Source organism: Epinephelus fuscoguttatus, linkage group LG15 (genome assembly GCF_011397635.1).
Source record: "Epinephelus fuscoguttatus linkage group LG15, E.fuscoguttatus.final_Chr_v1".
Classification (NCBI taxonomy): Eukaryota; Metazoa; Chordata; class Actinopteri; order Perciformes; family Serranidae; genus Epinephelus; species Epinephelus fuscoguttatus.
Genome location: NC_064766.1, coordinates 7193740 through 7212555, shown reverse-complemented (window position 1 = coordinate 7212555; position 18816 = coordinate 7193740). Strand labels below are relative to the sequence as shown.

General features: G+C 37.8%; 1 protein-coding gene across 1 annotated transcript in view; it reads left to right on the top strand.

Moving 5' to 3' along the window:
• The window catches only part of brinp2 (bone morphogenetic protein/retinoic acid inducible neural-specific 2), a 343506-nt gene that overhangs the window by 185203 nt on the left and 139487 nt on the right, over positions 1-18816 (top strand). Inside the window, exon 3 of the mRNA XM_049598763.1 lies at positions 17023-17213. Coding sequence (XP_049454720.1) covers positions 17023-17213 — 191 coding nt within the window. The remainder of the gene's footprint in view (positions 1-17022; positions 17214-18816) is intronic.

Sequence of the window (18816 nt, the reverse complement as noted above, 5' to 3'; positions counted from 1 at the left end):
AGTTTTTGCTTACCATTTCCAAATACACTATTCAGTTTGAGAATATTTAAAATGCCCAGCCATCCAGTGATCAAGCCAATGATTTTCACAGTTCTTTATGCAGGACTCCCTTAAACTCGGTATTTTATCCAGGTGAGTGTGGTTTTGCAGGATGCACCTTAATAGCTTATAATAATCTGCATGCAACTTTGTAAGAATGTAGCACAAAAATCCTGAATTGTTTTGGTTCGCTAAAAATGAGAACTTGGACTGAGTGTCAAAGTTTGGACGAGTATAAGCTTCAGAAATTAGGAAAACTAGACTGAACACACGTACAATATGAGACAAGTATGAAGGCTTACGAAATATACTATTAATGTTTTCCTCTAATTTGTGTTTTTGGTCTCATACCTATGTACTTGGAAATTAATAGTCCACGCCTGCTTAGGCATCTATTGATGAAGATATCACAATGATATCAGAAAACAGAGCCCAAGAATACAGATAGATTTTTGTTGTTGGACATAATTTAGCCCAGAATGTCAACGTCTTTTACCTCTATTTAGCTGTACAAATTTTCATTATAATGTTATCCCAATTTGAGAATTTATCAGTTGTCAGGTAAAAGTCATTTTACCTGAAAATCTGCAGAAAAGTCTGACAAAGTCATGGTTGCAGCTGTGGCAGCAGTACAAGAAGCAAACATCTCAGTGTATCTTTGTAAAACAATGATCACAAAAATACACAAAATCACCCCTGTTTGAAGTTATAGTAAGGCATGAGGTCTTCTGTAGGTTTAATCATGGGATTAAGGCAAAGATTAGGTTAATATGCAACCTTTTAGGTTGTGTTTCCGCTAATTCATCTAAAAAGTGTTAAGACAACTCCATGTGAGCTGACGAGAATGCAAATCGGGCATACAACGCTCCGTGTGACGCAGAATGTAAGGCACTGCTCCCTGGTAAAATACCAAGTTCTTAGGAAATACCTTCTGCAGTCCATCAAAATCAACGTAAAGTTTCATTTAGATTTTTTCAGTTTATGTATTTAACTCCCCCATTACACGTCTTCACAAAATATTAGTGATTCCTTGCAGGGCTAGCTTGCTTAATCACTAATTTGGCATTAAGTCCAGTTATCTCCATGTTGGAGCCATTGAGACAGAGTAAAGTCACAGCACAATTCCTACGACAGCTTCCTCCTTTTAAAACTTTCCATGTGTCAAAGGTCAGCAGTATCAAGATGGTTTGCAACTGGCCAACAGAGAAAACTGGTCTGCCAAAGTTGACCTCTATGCAAAAACTCAACACAGATTTCCTTTACCTCTGAAATTACTATTACAGACACCAATTGCTTCCTGAAATAGTACCAAAAAAATGGCTCCTACGTTGGTACATTTCAATTTAGTGGTAATAAAACGGTAAATACTACTACAATCCCACTCTCAGTGAAAATCACTGCATGAAAACAGTCCAATCCAGAAGAGGAGATAGCCAATTATTGTGGGTTTAGATTGCAAGAAGAAGAAAAACACTGAGTATTTCAGTATCTGTAAATTAAGCTGTTGTTATCGCTTGCAATAGTGTCCTTGTCGCTTCCTACATATTGTATTTTTTGTATCTTCTCTGCTGCAGTAACCAACTGAGCATAACGAAACACTTTGAGCTGGAAGGGCACTTGAAGAGCGCAGACCTCTGCCAAGGCCAATAGTCCAGTCATTTATGACAGAAATATCTGCAAGTGTAACCACTATATATGCTTTGATGCATTTCCAAAACTTTTAGAGTTATGTCAAAATATAGTTGTGCCTTGATCGTCTCAGCTGTGCATTTATTATGTACTTTCAAGCTGGAAGTATTCCACATATACTTAACATACATTTGTGAAAACCAGAAAACACTTTGTTAACATGTATATATGTCCAAATATCAGATGCCTAGACTAAAATAAGATCATGAACAGCTTGTTATGAAAAACACTCATAATGGAAAACTGTATATTCACATGAAAGACATGTTTACTTGAGTCAAATTTAAGTCAATATCTCTGGTAGAGTTTATTGCAGACAATTCACATTTGGATGTGAGGAAAAGTATAATCAGTTGCAATATATGTGTGTGTTCATGTTTCCATAGTCACCTTAGTTTGAGGAAAAAAAGCATTATAATTGTACCAGTTATCCCGTGAAACCACTGTCCTGGGTGCTCCATAACAACTGCCGCTATACGAAGTTTAAGCAACTGTGCTGTCTACCCCAGAGGATTACTGGTACCTGTGAATAAAGATTGTGATATGGAGTCATCGTATTTCTATAACTGGCTATGTTTGCATAGCCACTGTACATATTTACATACATGGTTCAGTGGTATACATACCATTGAATTTAACTGCTATCAACTAGATTGTAAGATGTATACCATTTTTTTCCCCACCAAGGCCAAATGTCCTATCCAAGCAGCAATGAAAAATGATGTGCCACCAACTGCAGTTCCTCTAATGGCCACTTGAGGCTAGCTCCAGGAACCAATTAGTCCCCACAGACCCCCATATTAAAATGTCCAACTTTACAGCAGAAATAAACATGTTTAGAGCCTGGTACAAAAATGGTTTGGGTCTCTTTATCTAATTTTTCTGTTCATGATAACTATATGGGGGTACATTTTTGTATTACTCATCTGTTTACATTTAAATAAGGCTTAAAGTTATGCATAATTAAGGCATGGTCACTTTGAGTGATAGGTGTGTGCCGTCCGTTGACAAGTTGCTACCATGGCAACAGTATTGGTTAGGTACCAGAACTATGATGTAATCCCAGACTCACAGGGTATAGATGTAGCCATAGCTGCCGCTATTTCAGAGTGATTTCAGTTCATTAAAGTTAATTGTAACATTTTGGTTGTCTAAAAAGTCCTGTTCAGCGTTTGTTTGTCTGGAGGAGTGTTTGTTTTGATGGGTTTTGTGAGTGAAAAATTAGCATTAGCATTATCACGGTTAGCTAACCACAGCTGTAAATGTGCCATGCTAACTAAGCTAGCAGCTAGCATTAGCACCACCACTTGGTTCAAGTATGGTTAATTCTGACTCCAAAGAATATAATAAGAATATAATAATAAGATATTTATGACCAATATGCCAAATTCTAGACTTCAAAACTAGAGTCCACAAATCAATTGGTAATGTCACTGTGGCTACGTGCATTATACAGTATCTGACCCTATCTCGCAGTGTTAATGGAAGTGAACAATAATTTGTGTATTGGCTGTGGGATTTGGACCTGCTCCAGAATTTAATGGGCTCTTCCTTGGTTGATGCTTCACCCTTCCACCAAGTTTAATAAAAATCAGACCCCTAGTTTTTCTGGAATCCGGCTGAACGACAGGGAAACAAACATACTGAGCTGAAAAACATGACCTCCTTGGAAGACTCTAATGAATATATGAAAATATCAACCCTCCTTTTCGGGGAGCAAGGCTCATTTCCATGGAGGATTGGTTGTGAGCAGTCAAGCCCAATTTTCATGGAGAAACTTGAAGGTTGTGCACTCCACCAACCACCAACTAGTCAGAAATAGTAGCCTATGTGGGCCACTTCTTAATGATAGGTGAGACTGTACCTGATTCAGGTGAAACTGCTCATTATAAAGTTTCAGCTCTGTTCACTTTCAACACCACAAGCCTCTCATCATGATTCAAGGCTCAGAACAAATAGGCTTGTGGTGTACTGTGGGGTAGAGTGCAGAAGTGCAGACAGTCAACTGAACTTGCAGTTCTCTCTTATTTTTCTTTTTTTTTTAAACTTTTTTCTCAACTTCTCTCACTCTGTCTTTCTCTCCTATTTTTAATGTAACCTTCAACCGCAGTTACTTTATTACCCATCTGAAAACCAGATTTTTCTTTTAAATTTAACAATGATAAGAATTATAAATATTGTTATTGTTAACATTGATGATGATAATTTACTAACAAAATCATTGGAGAGACAACATCAATCAGACGACCAGGTAAAGCATTGAGTTCTGGGGACAGTTGCTAAGAAAAGGTAATGTCAGCTGCTTTGTTGTAACCTTGACCCTGACTAGGATGACCACTTGGATGTTTAGACGGATAGATAAATAAGCAGCAGGGTGACTGGTGTATTGCCCACAGCCTGCCATGTAGGCACAGGAACACCACAGGCATGTTTACTGTTGAATCCACAGCTACATGACATGTGTGAGAGTGAAAATAGAAGCAGCGCGATAAACAGTGAACCTAAATAGCATCTGCCATCTGTTAGGCTTAGTTGTCATGTCACAGCATAAAATATTTTTATGTTTTTTACGGATAGAAAAAAGAAAGGAATTTTGATTTAAAAAAAAAAGTCATACTTGATAAAAATCAAACAATTACAGAATAATTAACAAGTACACAGGATTAGAACTAAGAAAGTCATTTCCATTTTATTTTACTATGTCTTTGAAGCAAATAAGCAATATTTGCTTTTACAACAATGTAATAAATGATGTAATAAGGGGTTGCTCATGATCTTAGAGAAAATTATTACCTAAATCTGCAGTTCCCCTTAGCTACTAAAGAGCCAGATATTTTTCTCAGGAGTTGGTGGAGACCAAAACAGAGCTAAATGACAGTGAATATTGGACTAGCACTCATGAGGTGGACAAAACATTACTTGAAATGAATTTGTAATGATTGGTTGGTTGTTGGTTGCTATTTGTGCACATGGACAACTGTAAGTTCACTATATTAACTAAGGAGGTGATGATATATCAAAGTTGTGTTCAGAATTTGTTTCCATTGCCCCCATGTAGCCAGTTAAACTGATTAAAGTTAACAATAACAGAAGATGGGGATCAGAGCATTACCACAGTATATTTGCCAATCATTTTTTCACCTTTGTTCAATTGAATACAGTCCACAGACAAAGATATTTAATGTTCAAACTGATAAACTTTATTGTTTTTTGTAAATTAAGAATCATTGTGAATTTAATATCTGCAGCATATTTCAAAAAAGTTGGGACATGGGCAACAAAAAGACGGGGAAAGCTGTAGAATGCCCTTAAAACACCTCTTTAGAATATTCAACAGACTGCCAGCAGGTGATATTATCATGATAGGGTATGAAAGCAGCATCCTCCTTTTCTTTCAAAACCAAGGATGACATGAGGTTTACCACTTTGTGAAAAACTTTGAGGGAAAATTGTGCTACAGTTTAAAGAAGGATGTTTCTCAAGACTCAGTGGCAAAAAATGTATGGATTTCACCATTTACAATCCATAATATCATCAAAAGATTCAGAGAATCAGAAGACATTTCTGCACAATGCTAAAAACCAACACTGAAAGCCCATGACCTTTGATCCATCAGATGGTGCTGCATAAAAAAACTAACATAATGGTATAAAGGATATTACTAAATGTGCGCAGGAACACTTAAGAAAAACATTTTCAGTAAACAGAGTTCATTGCTGCATCTACAAAGACCACCGACTTCTCTGGGCCCGAGCTCATCTGAGATGGATTGACACAAAGTGGAAAAGTGTGCTGTGGTCTGATGAGTCCATCATGGATGTCGTGTCCTCCGGGCTACAGAGGGAAAGGACCATCCAGACTGTGACCAGAACCAAATTTAAAGCATGCAACTGTGATAGTGTAGGGGAGTGTTAGTTCCCATGGCACCATGGGCTCATCTTGCTCATCTACTCAGATGTAATCCTTAGAGGTTATGTTATGTTAGCAACATATGCTGCCATCCACACTACATCTCTTCAGGGACGTCTCTGCTTTTTCCAGCAAGACAACGCCAAGCTACATTCTGCATGTGTTACAACAGCGTGGCTTCGTAGTAAAAGAGTGCGGGTACTAGACTGGCATGCCTGCAGTCCACACCTGTCTCCCATTGGAAATATATAAGTCATTATGAAGCAAAAAAAAATTAGCAAGGAAGACTGCAGACTGTTGGGCATCTGATGTCGTATATTGAGCAAGAATGGGAAAGAATCTCACTTTCAAAACTTCAACAATAATGTCCTCAGTTCTCAAACACTTACTGAGTTGTGTTGTGTTGTTATAAGGTATAATCCAGGGGTAAACATCCCCCTGTACCAATTTTTTTGGAACATGTTGCAGGCATCAAATTCAGAATGACTGTATATTTACAAAAAAACAACAATAAAATTTTTAAAAGGTTTATTTGTTTGAACATTAAATATATTGTCTGTATACTACTCAGTATAATATAGGTTGAAAAGGATTTGCAATCATTGCATTCTGTATTTATTTACATTTTACACATTGCCCCAGCTTTTTTTTTTAATAGGGTTTGTAATAATAATTATAATAATAATAATAATACACAGTGTATACAATACTTTTCAAATCAAAGTTACAAAGTGCTTTAAATGGTTGAAACGGGAACACAAACATTTCAGGACTGCAGTGAAATAAAATCAGACAGTAGCAACAATACAAACTAAAAAAGAAATAAAATTCTCATAAGAAGCATAAAAAAATAAAAAGCAATAACATTATACAGATCAAACATGTTGAGAAAAAATGATTTACAGGCATTATTAAAAAAAACTTAAATAAGTTTTGAGAAGTGATTTGAATGTTGTCACTGATTCTGCAGGTCACAGGACCCCATTTTATGGCCTGCAACTCAACACAAGCAACAACAGGGATGTGTGCACGTGGGTACTGACTGAATAAATTTATATTTATATTCAGTAATAATATACGAATATTTTGAATATAAGAAAACAGTGATGAATCAAACAAAAGGTCATTTGCTGCCACATACGAACAATTTAAGATCACATCTGTGCATATGAATGTGTCATAAATGAGGCCTAATATTACATAGATTCAAGTAAGTATGTTATTGTAAATATGTACAGTGGACTGTAAAGATGGTAACTATTTCGTGCTCACACATAGAGTAAAACATTTTCTCACACACACACACACACACACACACACACACACACACACACATACATGCACATTGTGGTAGGAGCCCTTTTAGAGGATTCCCTCTGCTCACAGCTGCAATGATGTGAAGTGTTTGGTAAATACATTCACTCTGAGAGCCGTTCTTTACTCTCTCTGAATTTGACAGCTCATACCATCCAGGTGTTATTTTCCAACATTCTGCAAGAATGTAAAACCAAGTGAAATGTCTGCATAGGCAGAGTTTTTGCTTTTGTTTTCTATTCCCTTGTTTTAAAAACAAAAGAAAAAAACATTCCCTCTGCTTCAGCGAAACCAAGCGCCGGAGCTGCAGGTGCAATCAGTGCAGTGCTAAAACCTTTTAATTAACACCATCTATCATCATTAGCCAAATAGTCAGCCAGCAGTCTCGCCGTTAACTCTTCGAGAGCGAAGCCAGGAGAAAAGTAAATGATGCACTGCTCTTCTTTGCTCTTCGGCCCGTCGCCGTCAGCTCTCCTTCCCCGTGCTCAGTCACTGTAGAGCGGCTCAGAAAACACATCAGTCTAAATCAGCTCCACTTAATCAGTGTGCAACTACTGGCCGCCATCCTGTGACTCGCTGGACTAAATACTAAGCTAAAACTAATGCCCGCTGATGCATATGATAGCTGCAGACTAATTGTTATAGTTTGTTGCATTTAAATGAGATTGACCTTTTGTTTGGGATATTTGTCATATAAGTGCTGCTGGAATTAGAATGGCTATATTTGTTCTAACCATTGTAGCTTCAATGACTTTGGTCATTTTGTTATACTTCAAGTTGTAAAACCTTATAAATGTCATTTCAGAATGTGTTTATTTGATTTGATTCTCATGCTGCTTGCGTGGTGTTTTGCATAGACCAAAAGCACTGCACACATCAGGCAGTGCTACGGACCTGCTGAGTAATTCTGGGAGAGGAGTAGGATGGACAGTGTAAGATGAGATGTTGAGTCAGTAAAATGATAAATATTTATGCTTTTGTAATCACTTGAGTCTCCAAACACCAGATGAAGTAGGTGGTGAAGATGATGGTGTTGGTGCTGTTATTTGCACTTGACAGTAAGTAACCACAGCAGTCAAGGTAGAGTGATACTGTGCAGTTTCATAAGCCACTTATACAGTACCATGGTCATGGTCATTTTTAACATGGAGCCTATTTTCCTATGTTTTTTTGTTCAAGTGACTAATGGGAACAACATTCTTAAAATCGGTTCAGTTTTGAGAAAGACCACTGCAGCCGACAGCTGCGAAACAGGCTGCAATGTAGTCAGTCGGGGCATGTGTGTACCATCAATTTACGTCCACTAAAAGTGCTTGTTTTTGCCACTGACAGACTCAGATTATTATTTTAAGTGTCTAACAATATTATGGAAAGGATCCCTATAGAGACAAAGAATAAGGTGCTTTTGTTTGACCAGAAAAAGCCCTGGCATTGCTATCGCCAAAGCCACCAGACTACATTTACAGTAAATTAGGGTAATTTCATTATTGTGAAACACACTTCATTCAAAGTTGACAAAGCCAAAGTAGAACTCATGAAACCCTTTTGGCTTGTCTATCCACTATTTTAAGAATCACTAACTCTAGTTTGGTTGATTAACCCTTAATTCACCTAGTACGATGTGAAAACATGCTAAGTCAACACACGCTGAAATGACTGTTTATGTAAATAGTGTCTAGTGGGTTTGGTGATAAACATTTTGGGGCTGTTTCTGTGGGGATCCTTCCCATAATGCTGTTGGAGAGTAACAATGCGAGTCTGTGAGTGGCAAAAACAAGCTCTTTCGTTGGATGTCTGATGTAGAGAATCATGTACTCTTCAACAGTCTTCATTTCAATGGATGATATATTAAACTCAATGAGCCACAGTTGAATTTACTTGAATATATATGTATATTACAACACAAATCAGATATGAGAAGCTTGTGGCACAGCACGTGTACAGACAGATATTGCACAGGCACTGATCCAACCTTATACAGTACACTGTACATGTCATACAGCTGAGTCTAACATAGAAGTCTAAACATCTACAAGGTCTCAATCTTGCAGTATCTCATCTAGAGCTGGTGAAGGACGCTAAGGTCTTCGAAAATGTCTAAACTACTACCATAGATAAATTCACACATCCTCATACAGCTTCTACAACTTCAACTTTATTGCACAGTCTTGGATTGTGGGCAACATTTTACTTTATGTAATACTTGTATAATAAAGTATGTGACGTATAAAGATTAATTGATTCAATCAATGCCTTTCTACTATGGGGCAATAGATTATTTCTGTTAGAACGGTTCTTGTCAGCCTTTGATTAATCTCTTACTTACTGCTGCTACATTTGGTAGAAGCAGTGCCCCAGAAACAGGTGAAACCAGTAGCTTTCCTACTGGTTTTAAAGTGGCACGGCACTGATTTGACATATCAAGATCAGCTTACTTGTACTACTGTGAAAACAGTTCAGTATTGTGTTCTTGTCCTTGGCAGAAGCTGTCTGTTTTCCAGCTTCATTAAAAGAAGTCACTAATTAACAACAACAAAAGCCAAGGGGATGTCTCTATGAAAACATTAAATGAGCAAATTAATCATTGTTTATTCAAGTCATCATTTAACGTGAGTAGAGTATTTGGATTGGTTGATATAGTACTTTGCCTATATAATTACTACATTAAGATTGTGTTATCTCTGAATCTGTCATCTCATGAATTCTATAATAATTTTCCATAGAAAGTCTGCACAAATACAATGGCAAAATATACTTCTAGGCATTGGGCATACGGACACAACAGCGCTTTATCCTGTTAAAACAATACTCCCAACTTGGATTCATTTTTATGAAAAACCCTTTTGATTCTTTTGATCTGAGGACCCTAATGGACTGAAGGAATATGAATAACTAACAGGGTAATCAAGGACTGCACACATAATTTGAGGTAGCCAAACAACCCTGTTTTATACATCCAAATAACTTCTATAAAATAATGAACTGCTTGGCAACCGGACCAGGCTTCTTATTGAGACAGGCATTTATTTGTCAAAATGTGTAGCCACAGTGGGCTAGTAGAGGGGACTGGGTGTTTAATTGGGACTAGGCTTTTAATTGAAGTTTTACGGTATTTCCCATAGCTGACTGTGACTGCATAACATATTCCAGTCAACAGCAGTACTGGGTATGGGAGAAAGAGATTGGTGGGAGATTTCTGAGATTTCATAAAACAACTTGATCAATTTGCATGGAGGGTCTAACAAGATAAACTGTTGAGTTGCATTATGGGAAGTGTAGGATACTGAGTTTTTGGCCTTTAATGTTCTCGGTGTCACTACTAAGCCTTACTACTTCATGTAAGTGCAATACTATATGGCTGGATTAACCCTTTAATATCAAATGAGGATTATTAGGTTGCTATAACTTTCTTTTAAATTTAATGCCATTCAGCATGACAACATTTTCTCACTGACATGGTCTCAGAGAAAAATGAAAAGCATACATTTCAGAAAGGTATTTCTTGCAGAGTCATTTCATTAGAATCCAATATCATAAATAGATTATATAATCATTGTACTGTTATTGTTTCCTATGTGGATGGGGGCAGATGGATTTACAGTAGCAGCATGAACAGAGAGCACAAAGCTGTGCTGCGCTTAGGCTGTGAAAAGTGAGAGAAGATAAAGTTATCTGCCTGGATAGCATAAGCTTCTTGGATTGACTGTAATAAAAGGGTGTACTGAATAGATACATTGTGGTGGCAGGCAGGTAGAAGAAAAGTGCATTAAACTGTAGATGAAAAACAGCACAGTTATTACTCATATGGCAGGAGTGGGTGTTTAGAAGTTATTCATGAGACAGTGATTGCAGTCTTCTCCCCTGCCTTCGACATGAGTGAGTCATATAAAAGTAGCCCTGATAAAGAGCATCTAAAAAGAACAAGGAAGAGGATGTTTGTAATGGAGTGTATCACTGTATTATTATTTTATTAGAAATATTTTTTTCTAAGTCATTTGTTTATTTATGTTGACACTGTCAGTCATCAGTGTTAAACACACGTTATGTTACAGCAGCTCACCTTTTTGTTTTGTTATTATTTTATGAACACATTACATTAACGTTGGACAGATAGACAGTTCTGTTTGGAATATGGTGATGCATAATAATGTACAGTACAACTCAGTATGACTTCTGATCACAAGACAAAAGAGACAGAACATTTGTATTTTAAAAGAAAGCACATTGTTTAAGTGACTGTAATTATGTCAAAAGCTGTACTCCATTCGCCAAACGTCCCTGCGCTTACCATGTTATTTTCATCATTTGTACAGAAATGATTGCTTTTGTTATGAGCAGGAAATGGTAATTTTTTTCTTAGCAAAGGAAATTTTGATAATAATAATAATAATGCTTGTATAATGTTTACTTCTCATTCCTAAATCACACCTGGGGGGTGGGATGGGGGGTGTTGTGCTGGTGTTAGGATATTATTTCAGACAGATGTGAGAAATACGATCCAGGAAGTGCAGTTTGAGAAACAGATCCATGAGTGTGAAGGCTTATCAAACAGCAAAATACTGCACAGCAGTTTATAATGCTCTGAGGCAGGGTTTTATCACAAAGTTATCACAAAGTCAATCATTTTATCGTCCGTCACAGTGATGACCAGGTAAACAGTAGAATTAAGCCGTTCATGTTACAGAGTAATCTAGGAATGTGCACTTGCACACACAGAAGTGTGTGTGTGTGTGTGTGTGTGTGTGTGTGTGATACTTTTTATTGTTCTGTTTTTGTAAGACAAAATGAAACATGGGTCAATAGCAAGATTTTTTACAAAGGAAAATAAAAGACATGAAATGCTCATACTACGCCTAAAGGGAAAAAAATAGTTTTAAGTTTTGACATACAAATCATTTTTATGTCAAAATGGGCAGTTAAGTGAATGTTAAGATCAATATGAAATAAATAAAAACAACAAACAGCAGTAGTGATAACATTCATTCATCCAATTCAATTGTATTTATGTAACCCAATATCACAAATCACAATTTGCCTCAGAGGGCTTTACAACATACGACATCCTCACAAACTCCCCAAAAACTCTTTAACGGGGAAAAAGTATAAAAAACCTCAGGAAGAGCAGCTGAGGAGGGATCCCTCTTCCAGAATGGGTTGACAAGCAATAGATGTTGTGTGTGTATTTATGATGGTGGGATGTTGTCATTTTCTAATAATTCTGCCAAAGGATTCCATATTTTGCTGAATTGTTTTGCAGTAGTTATTATGTATTTCGATCAGTGATCATCCTTCCCAAAAATGTCCACTTTCAATTTGTTCACAATATCTGTAAGGTAGTCACATTCAAATGAATACATGCAGGCATGAATATACAACAAGGGCAAAACAATTATAATTTTATAAAAACAAACAAAAAAAACCCTAAATGCTGTTAGTGGACCTCAGTCTCTTGAACTACTAATGGCCCACATCACATCACCCTAAACCTGGGTCTGTTCATTTTAAAATTGTTTTTAACATTTTATTGATTACTTTTAAAGCTTGTATTTTTTTTTTTACAAACTCCATTCAGAATGACCTACTTTTGGACCACGACCCACCAGTTGGGAGCCACTGGCCTAAAGCTACATAGCAGAAATGTTGACACAATATGAGCCAGTGTGCAGCCTCAGATCCTCGGTTGGGGCCCTTCTGGCTGTTTCAAAGTCTAGGCTTAAATCTAAAGGTGACCGTCCTTTTGCCATCAGGGCCCCTCGGCTTTGGAACGACCTGCCTGAGGAGATAAGGCTCACAGAATCAGTGACTTCTTTTAAATCACTTCCACTAAAACCCATCTTTAGAGACCTGCTTTTGGGTGATGTTTCTGGTCTTTTTACTTGTATTTATTTATATTAACATTTTGCATTTTTGTCCTCTTGTTTTACCTTTATCTACACTCTGCCTTGTCTCACTTGTGCATGGTAGGACTGTTTGGCTCTCTGTTGTTATATTGCCCTCTGAGTATCTCGTTTCTGCTTTTGCTTTACTTATTTAACCACTTTGTAAACTCTGTTTTCAAAGGTACTGTAAGTTATTATTAGTAGTATTATTACAAATGCTAGACTTTGATGGCCTGTGTGTATTTAAATTTTACTTTTATTTTACAGCTTTTCAGATTTCAGAAGACACAGAAACTGTATGATCATCCAATGATATATAATCCAGCAGAACATAAAACATTTATAGCATTTCCGCCTAGACCGTTACAACATTAAATTACGCTTATGTGTTAGTGCCTTATATGCTGTTAGAACAATAACAGTCCAATAAGGTAATTAATGAGAATTCTGCTCTTTTCCTCAAGACGAGGCCCACTTTAGCCATTAATACTGTAAGTATAGTTTGCTGTTAATATATATACTGTAAAATGTTGAATGCAGGACTTACAGTTACAGAATGTATAAACATAGTGGTATTACCACTTTGAAATCATAGCACTCTTTTCATCTTTTCAGCATTGGTCCTGGTCAACACTCTTTTTTTCCCTTGCTGATAAAAAAAAATAAGTTGATATGCACAGTATGCGAGATTACATGAATAAACTAATGGCCACATGCTGTAGAAGAGAAAACAGATAGGCGTTGAGAAAGCAAAGGTTGCTCCAGCTCCTCTTGTGTCGTCAGTCTAATTATCTTTTTACACATTTTGCTTGCAGCTCCAAACCCTGCCCTCAGACTCACTTTCCCTCAGTTGCCCTGCTGTCATGAAAAAACAATGCGGCCAGAGTTAATGATAGCTTGTACAAATTGCACTGTGACTGTGGCCAGGCTACAGACATTAATTGGTGCATTATGTGAGAATGAACCTCCTAATGAAGCACTAGTTTGACCATATGCTCCCGGGGCCATTCCTTCTGAGGAAAGCTTTGTCATGGTTTGTGCTAAATGGTTACAAATCTGAGCTTCCCTTTGAAGACGAATATGCAACACAGCAACTACAAACTAATTACAGCCCATTGCTGTCTTTACAGTGGTGCCATCTGTATGACCCTATGTATATCTATTGTGTATTATTAAGGGACTTGGCCCATTGTGTGCACCCTAGTGTTGTCGTAATGCTGTCAACAGCATAATTACAGTATCGTGTTGTCGGTAATAGTAAACTATTGACCGCGGAAGGCCCTGTAAGAGCAGCCAGTGAGAAACTGAGACAATGATACAGTATATGCACCTCCCCGTGTGTATGTTCCTGCGTGTGCGTGTGAGGAAGTACTCATGGGAAAACACTGTGTCACTGCTGGTATTTTGTTCAGAGAGAACGCATACATAATGTGCTAATATTCAACGCCTCTTGTTTTGCCAGTAAATTTATGCAGATGAGGTGGATCTGTACTTTTCTGCCAGTATTTGCATAATCTTCACATACCTTGGGGTTCCGCTGTGGCAGGAGTGAAGTGATGAAATGATTATCAGCTACTTGAAATGGATGAATTTTCCATCTCTCTCTTTGTCACTGTGTTCTGTTGACCAGCTGAATTAAAATTAGGTCTTTGCTACTGCACATGAGACATTGACTACTAGAACATGTTTACACCCAATGTCAGCTGGGATAGGCCCCAGCCCCCCGCGACCCCTAACAGGATAAGCAGTTACGAAAAATGAATGAATGAATAATATTATTTAATAACAATTATGGCAGCATTTTAAAGTGTTGTACTTTTCCCTTTCCAAGTCTTGTAGCCCTTTCTCTCTCTAATTCTGTGTTTATTCAAATACCATGTGGGTGTGTACATTATGGTTAACCCCTTCAACATTGGGGTTGGACCAATACATAGCTTTTTGGTGAAAACCATGAGTTTATCAGTTTTGTTCACCAATAGATGTGATGCATTTTTCTTTTGTTTTTGCATACTATATTGAGCAATTGATCAATATTGTGTTGCCTGTCTCATACCTGAGGCAGCATAACAAGCTGTAAACATAACACTGACATATTTGACAAGTGTGTTGGCAAACAGCCTATTTACACATCGTGCACATATTGCGCAGCAAACATAGAGCAACATTATCATTTCTTCCACTTGTCTTTGATTGCTATTTTAATCTCCACCACCCACTCCTGAGAAAAATATTCGTCATTTTAGCACTAAGTGCCCCTTTATGTTAGTTAGCTATTTGCCAACTTTGTCTTTCTGTCGTTTGGTATAGGCCATATGTAGTGTAGAGTGCATGTCCAAGAGCTTTTACTGCTGAAAATGGCTTTCTGCTGCTACTTGAAACAGTTGATGAGACCTGTAATAACTGGATCAAAATAATGCAGTTGCAGGCTGAGAACCAAAACAAGCTGAAAGACATTAAAATGCTCTGTAGAGCTGAGGGGAAATGCAGTGGGTGGTAATTCTTTGTGGGTTTGCTGGTACAAGTGACACCTTCACAAAATGCATAGTAATACACCATTTTTATATATATATAAAAATGTGGTTATGTGCAGTTTTTAAAAGCTTTTAGCTTGAATTTAGTCTAATGCGGCATTTTGATTATCATGTTTGATAGCTCTGAGTAATTTATTCATCAGTTCATTCATTCATTATCCCAAACCACTCATCTGATTCAGGGTCATGGGGGGCTGGAACCTATCCTAGCTGACATTGAGCGAGAGGTGGGCTACACCCTGGACAGGAGTTGACTCATTTAAAAGGTCCTAAATATTAGTAGCAGGCATATCACCGGCATAAGGAAGGAATCAAATCTAAACTTGAGTGCTTATGTAAGTCCCACTGGCAACAGCTAAACATCAATTAATCATTACTGCATTAGTTTTTTCAAAGGCATTGAAATAAATGTGAACAAACAAGACCGCCCCTGAGAACACTAACAGCCTCTACAGGCCTTTACGTTCCATTTATATCTGAGCAACTGGGCCAGATTTGGTGGGAAAAAGTATTGGATTGTTTTCCAGTGCAAAAGGGGAGGAGGGCGCTGTATTTACAGCACAAACGGAGCCAAGGCTTTGACTCTTTATTGTAAAAGCAGAAAGAGGCAACACTGATGCCATTTAGTTTGAGCCACTTCATAAGCTGGATATCTCGTTAGTTAGCTGGTAGTCCATGTATTCCATCTAGACAAGTCATTCATGTGTTAATGTGTAGTTGTTAGCTACCTAGCTAAACTGCTTAATTGTAAAAGTTATTCTTCTAATCTTTAGAAACAGATATCTGCATAATGAATGCAGAGTCTATAGGCAATGGGACAAGATTTTGGTATCCAATGTGTTCTCCGTTCTTTTTGTAGTCTAATTGTAGCCCAAGTAGTATTCACTATGTTTGGCTTTAGTTGCTGTGTGGAGAACAATAGAGGCAGAACACACTGACTGAAATGCAATTCTGAAACCCATCGGCTAACATCTGATGACGATTTAGCTTTTCATTGGCTTTTTTCTTATTTATCTGCATTCATATGCAAATATCTGTTTACAGAGATTAGCCAAAATGCTGTCTGGATCTGTCTCAAGTTGCTAATCAAATTGTGAACAATGACCAGTGCACAAAAGAGGAAATCTTGGCCCGCATATCCACTGGCTACACCAGAACCCCCAAAAGTATTGGCTCCTCCCTGATGGGTAGCTGATGGGTTCCGACATTGTTCTTTTCCAGATGTTTTTGGAAGTTACCTCATAGGCTCCAGGTGCATTACCAACCCCCGCTGGGCTTGAGTTGGGTCAACCCAAATTTGCATGTAAAACCAAGACAGATTGCAGCAAACAGAGACGCATATATGTGGCTAAAAGGGAACAAAAGTGTATTTAATTGTTTCTAGATGGGAAACGAATGAATGGCCAGATTAATTTCATTGCAAAAATCAACTGGGTATATGGGAAATATGGTCATACATTCGTGACAATTTGAATCACTATCACCTGGATTGTAATGCAGGCTATATGTAGCACCTATACCTCATTTCCATACCATCTTACTGAACAACCTTTTCAGTCTCCTTTGAGTGTGAATGTGTCTGTATGCGATGTTAAACTCTCCCTCTTAAATGAGATTTGAACTAAGTGTGTATTCACCTTTTAATGTATTCATAATTTCAGGGAGTTCAGTCACTGGAAGGTGAACAGCCTGGCAACAGAGAAGAGAGATTTCCTCAAAGCTCCATTGCCCTTAGCGCCAGAGTTCCTTCGCAACCTGCGGTTACTGGGGCGACGGCCAACCCTGCAGCAAATCAACGAAAACCTCATCAAGAAGTACGGGACCCACTTCCTAGTCTCCGCTACCCTGGGAGGTAAGGAAGGACTGCAGGTGACACACTTGCCTTTATTCTCAGGTTAGGAGATGTGAGGATACACCAAAAATAGAGGAGCAACTCATTTTCGGTCTCAGGGGAGTTATATCCTATGTTAGTAGAGGATCTATGTACCTGCTGTTTTTTAATGAAAAAAGTCAGGCAATAGCGACAGTACAACACCTTGCACCTGCAGCTTTCAGCCAAGGTTGTTTTCCTCAGTAATTTTCCACTCATCCTTCCCTCTGATGAACATTGCGTGCAGCTACAAGAGCCTTACAAAGCAGAAGAGGGATTAAATTGACCCGTTTCTCAGCGTATGTCTGTTTTTATTGGATTTCTTTTTACCCTCGATAGCCGAGGAGAGAAGTAACTCACAAAGCAGAATCGCCAGCGGTATCGATCGCGCGCCTCACAAAACAGGGCTGAGACCTGTGTTACGTTCAAAGTGACGACCTCATGATATTGATACACTGCTGATCCTGGTCTCCTCGTAGCAGCCCAGATATATGAGTATATTTTTTACAGTTGGCTGTTTTTTATAAAGGGACTTGAGGAAAATTGATAGTGAGTATAAACATCTTAGCGTCTAAGCATTCATTGCATCATAGATTTACAAGACCAGGGTACTTCAGACAACCCCTATAATAAACAGTGAATGTATAAGATCATAGGGGATACTTACTCACATATAAGAGATATCATTTGAAGACTGTGTTACCCATACATCTTCTAAACCAGGGCCACATTGGCTACAGCCCTTTACCACACTGACTACATACAGTAGAAGACCTGCGCTCACACATTCTCCCAACAATCCCTGTGATATTTTACTGACATGTTAGGTTTGCCTCCCCAGGCACCAAACTTTAGTGCCACTTATCGCTGGATGTATGCACTGGAGCATCAGCGTGGGAGACAGAGCAGAGATGAATACAGTGGCAGACTGATAGTTAGACTCTATATGTAATTAACAGCCTCAACTAAATGGGCTGAGCCAGTCTGCATACTGATTAGACTGTGTCTGAGCAAATGCACACATCCCCAATCTCATTTTTCTTTCTCTTTTGTTCTCCTGTTTCCATCACAATCTTGCCTGTTTTTTATAGCCGTCTCACCCACCATGGTTACATTGAGCTGTGAAGTTTATTTTGCTGGTTTGAAGTGAATAAATTGACTTGAGGACTGGAAAAAAATACTGTTGGTAATTTTGGGAAGCAATGAAACATTCTTAGTAATAATAACTAATGTTTAGAATAATTATTATTATATATATATATAATTATTTTTGTCATTGGTCATTTTGTCATCATTTAGCTAGTTTTACTTACTCTCAGCTTTTTTTTTTTTTTGCTTTTTTTTTGAGGCAGTGCTCTCAAGTCGCTTCCTCTTTCTTTTATTCACTAGACTGCTCCCCGTAACACAGACAATCTATACTAAGCAGTGAATTCAGATTCTGGACACATGGATTTCAAAGCTTTGCAATTTTGAAAATAGATGAATTAACATGGATCATTGAAAGTGGTTGAATGTATATATTATTTGCAAGGCTAGAAATTGATTTTAAAATTAAAAAAATATATATATATATATTTTTTTTACT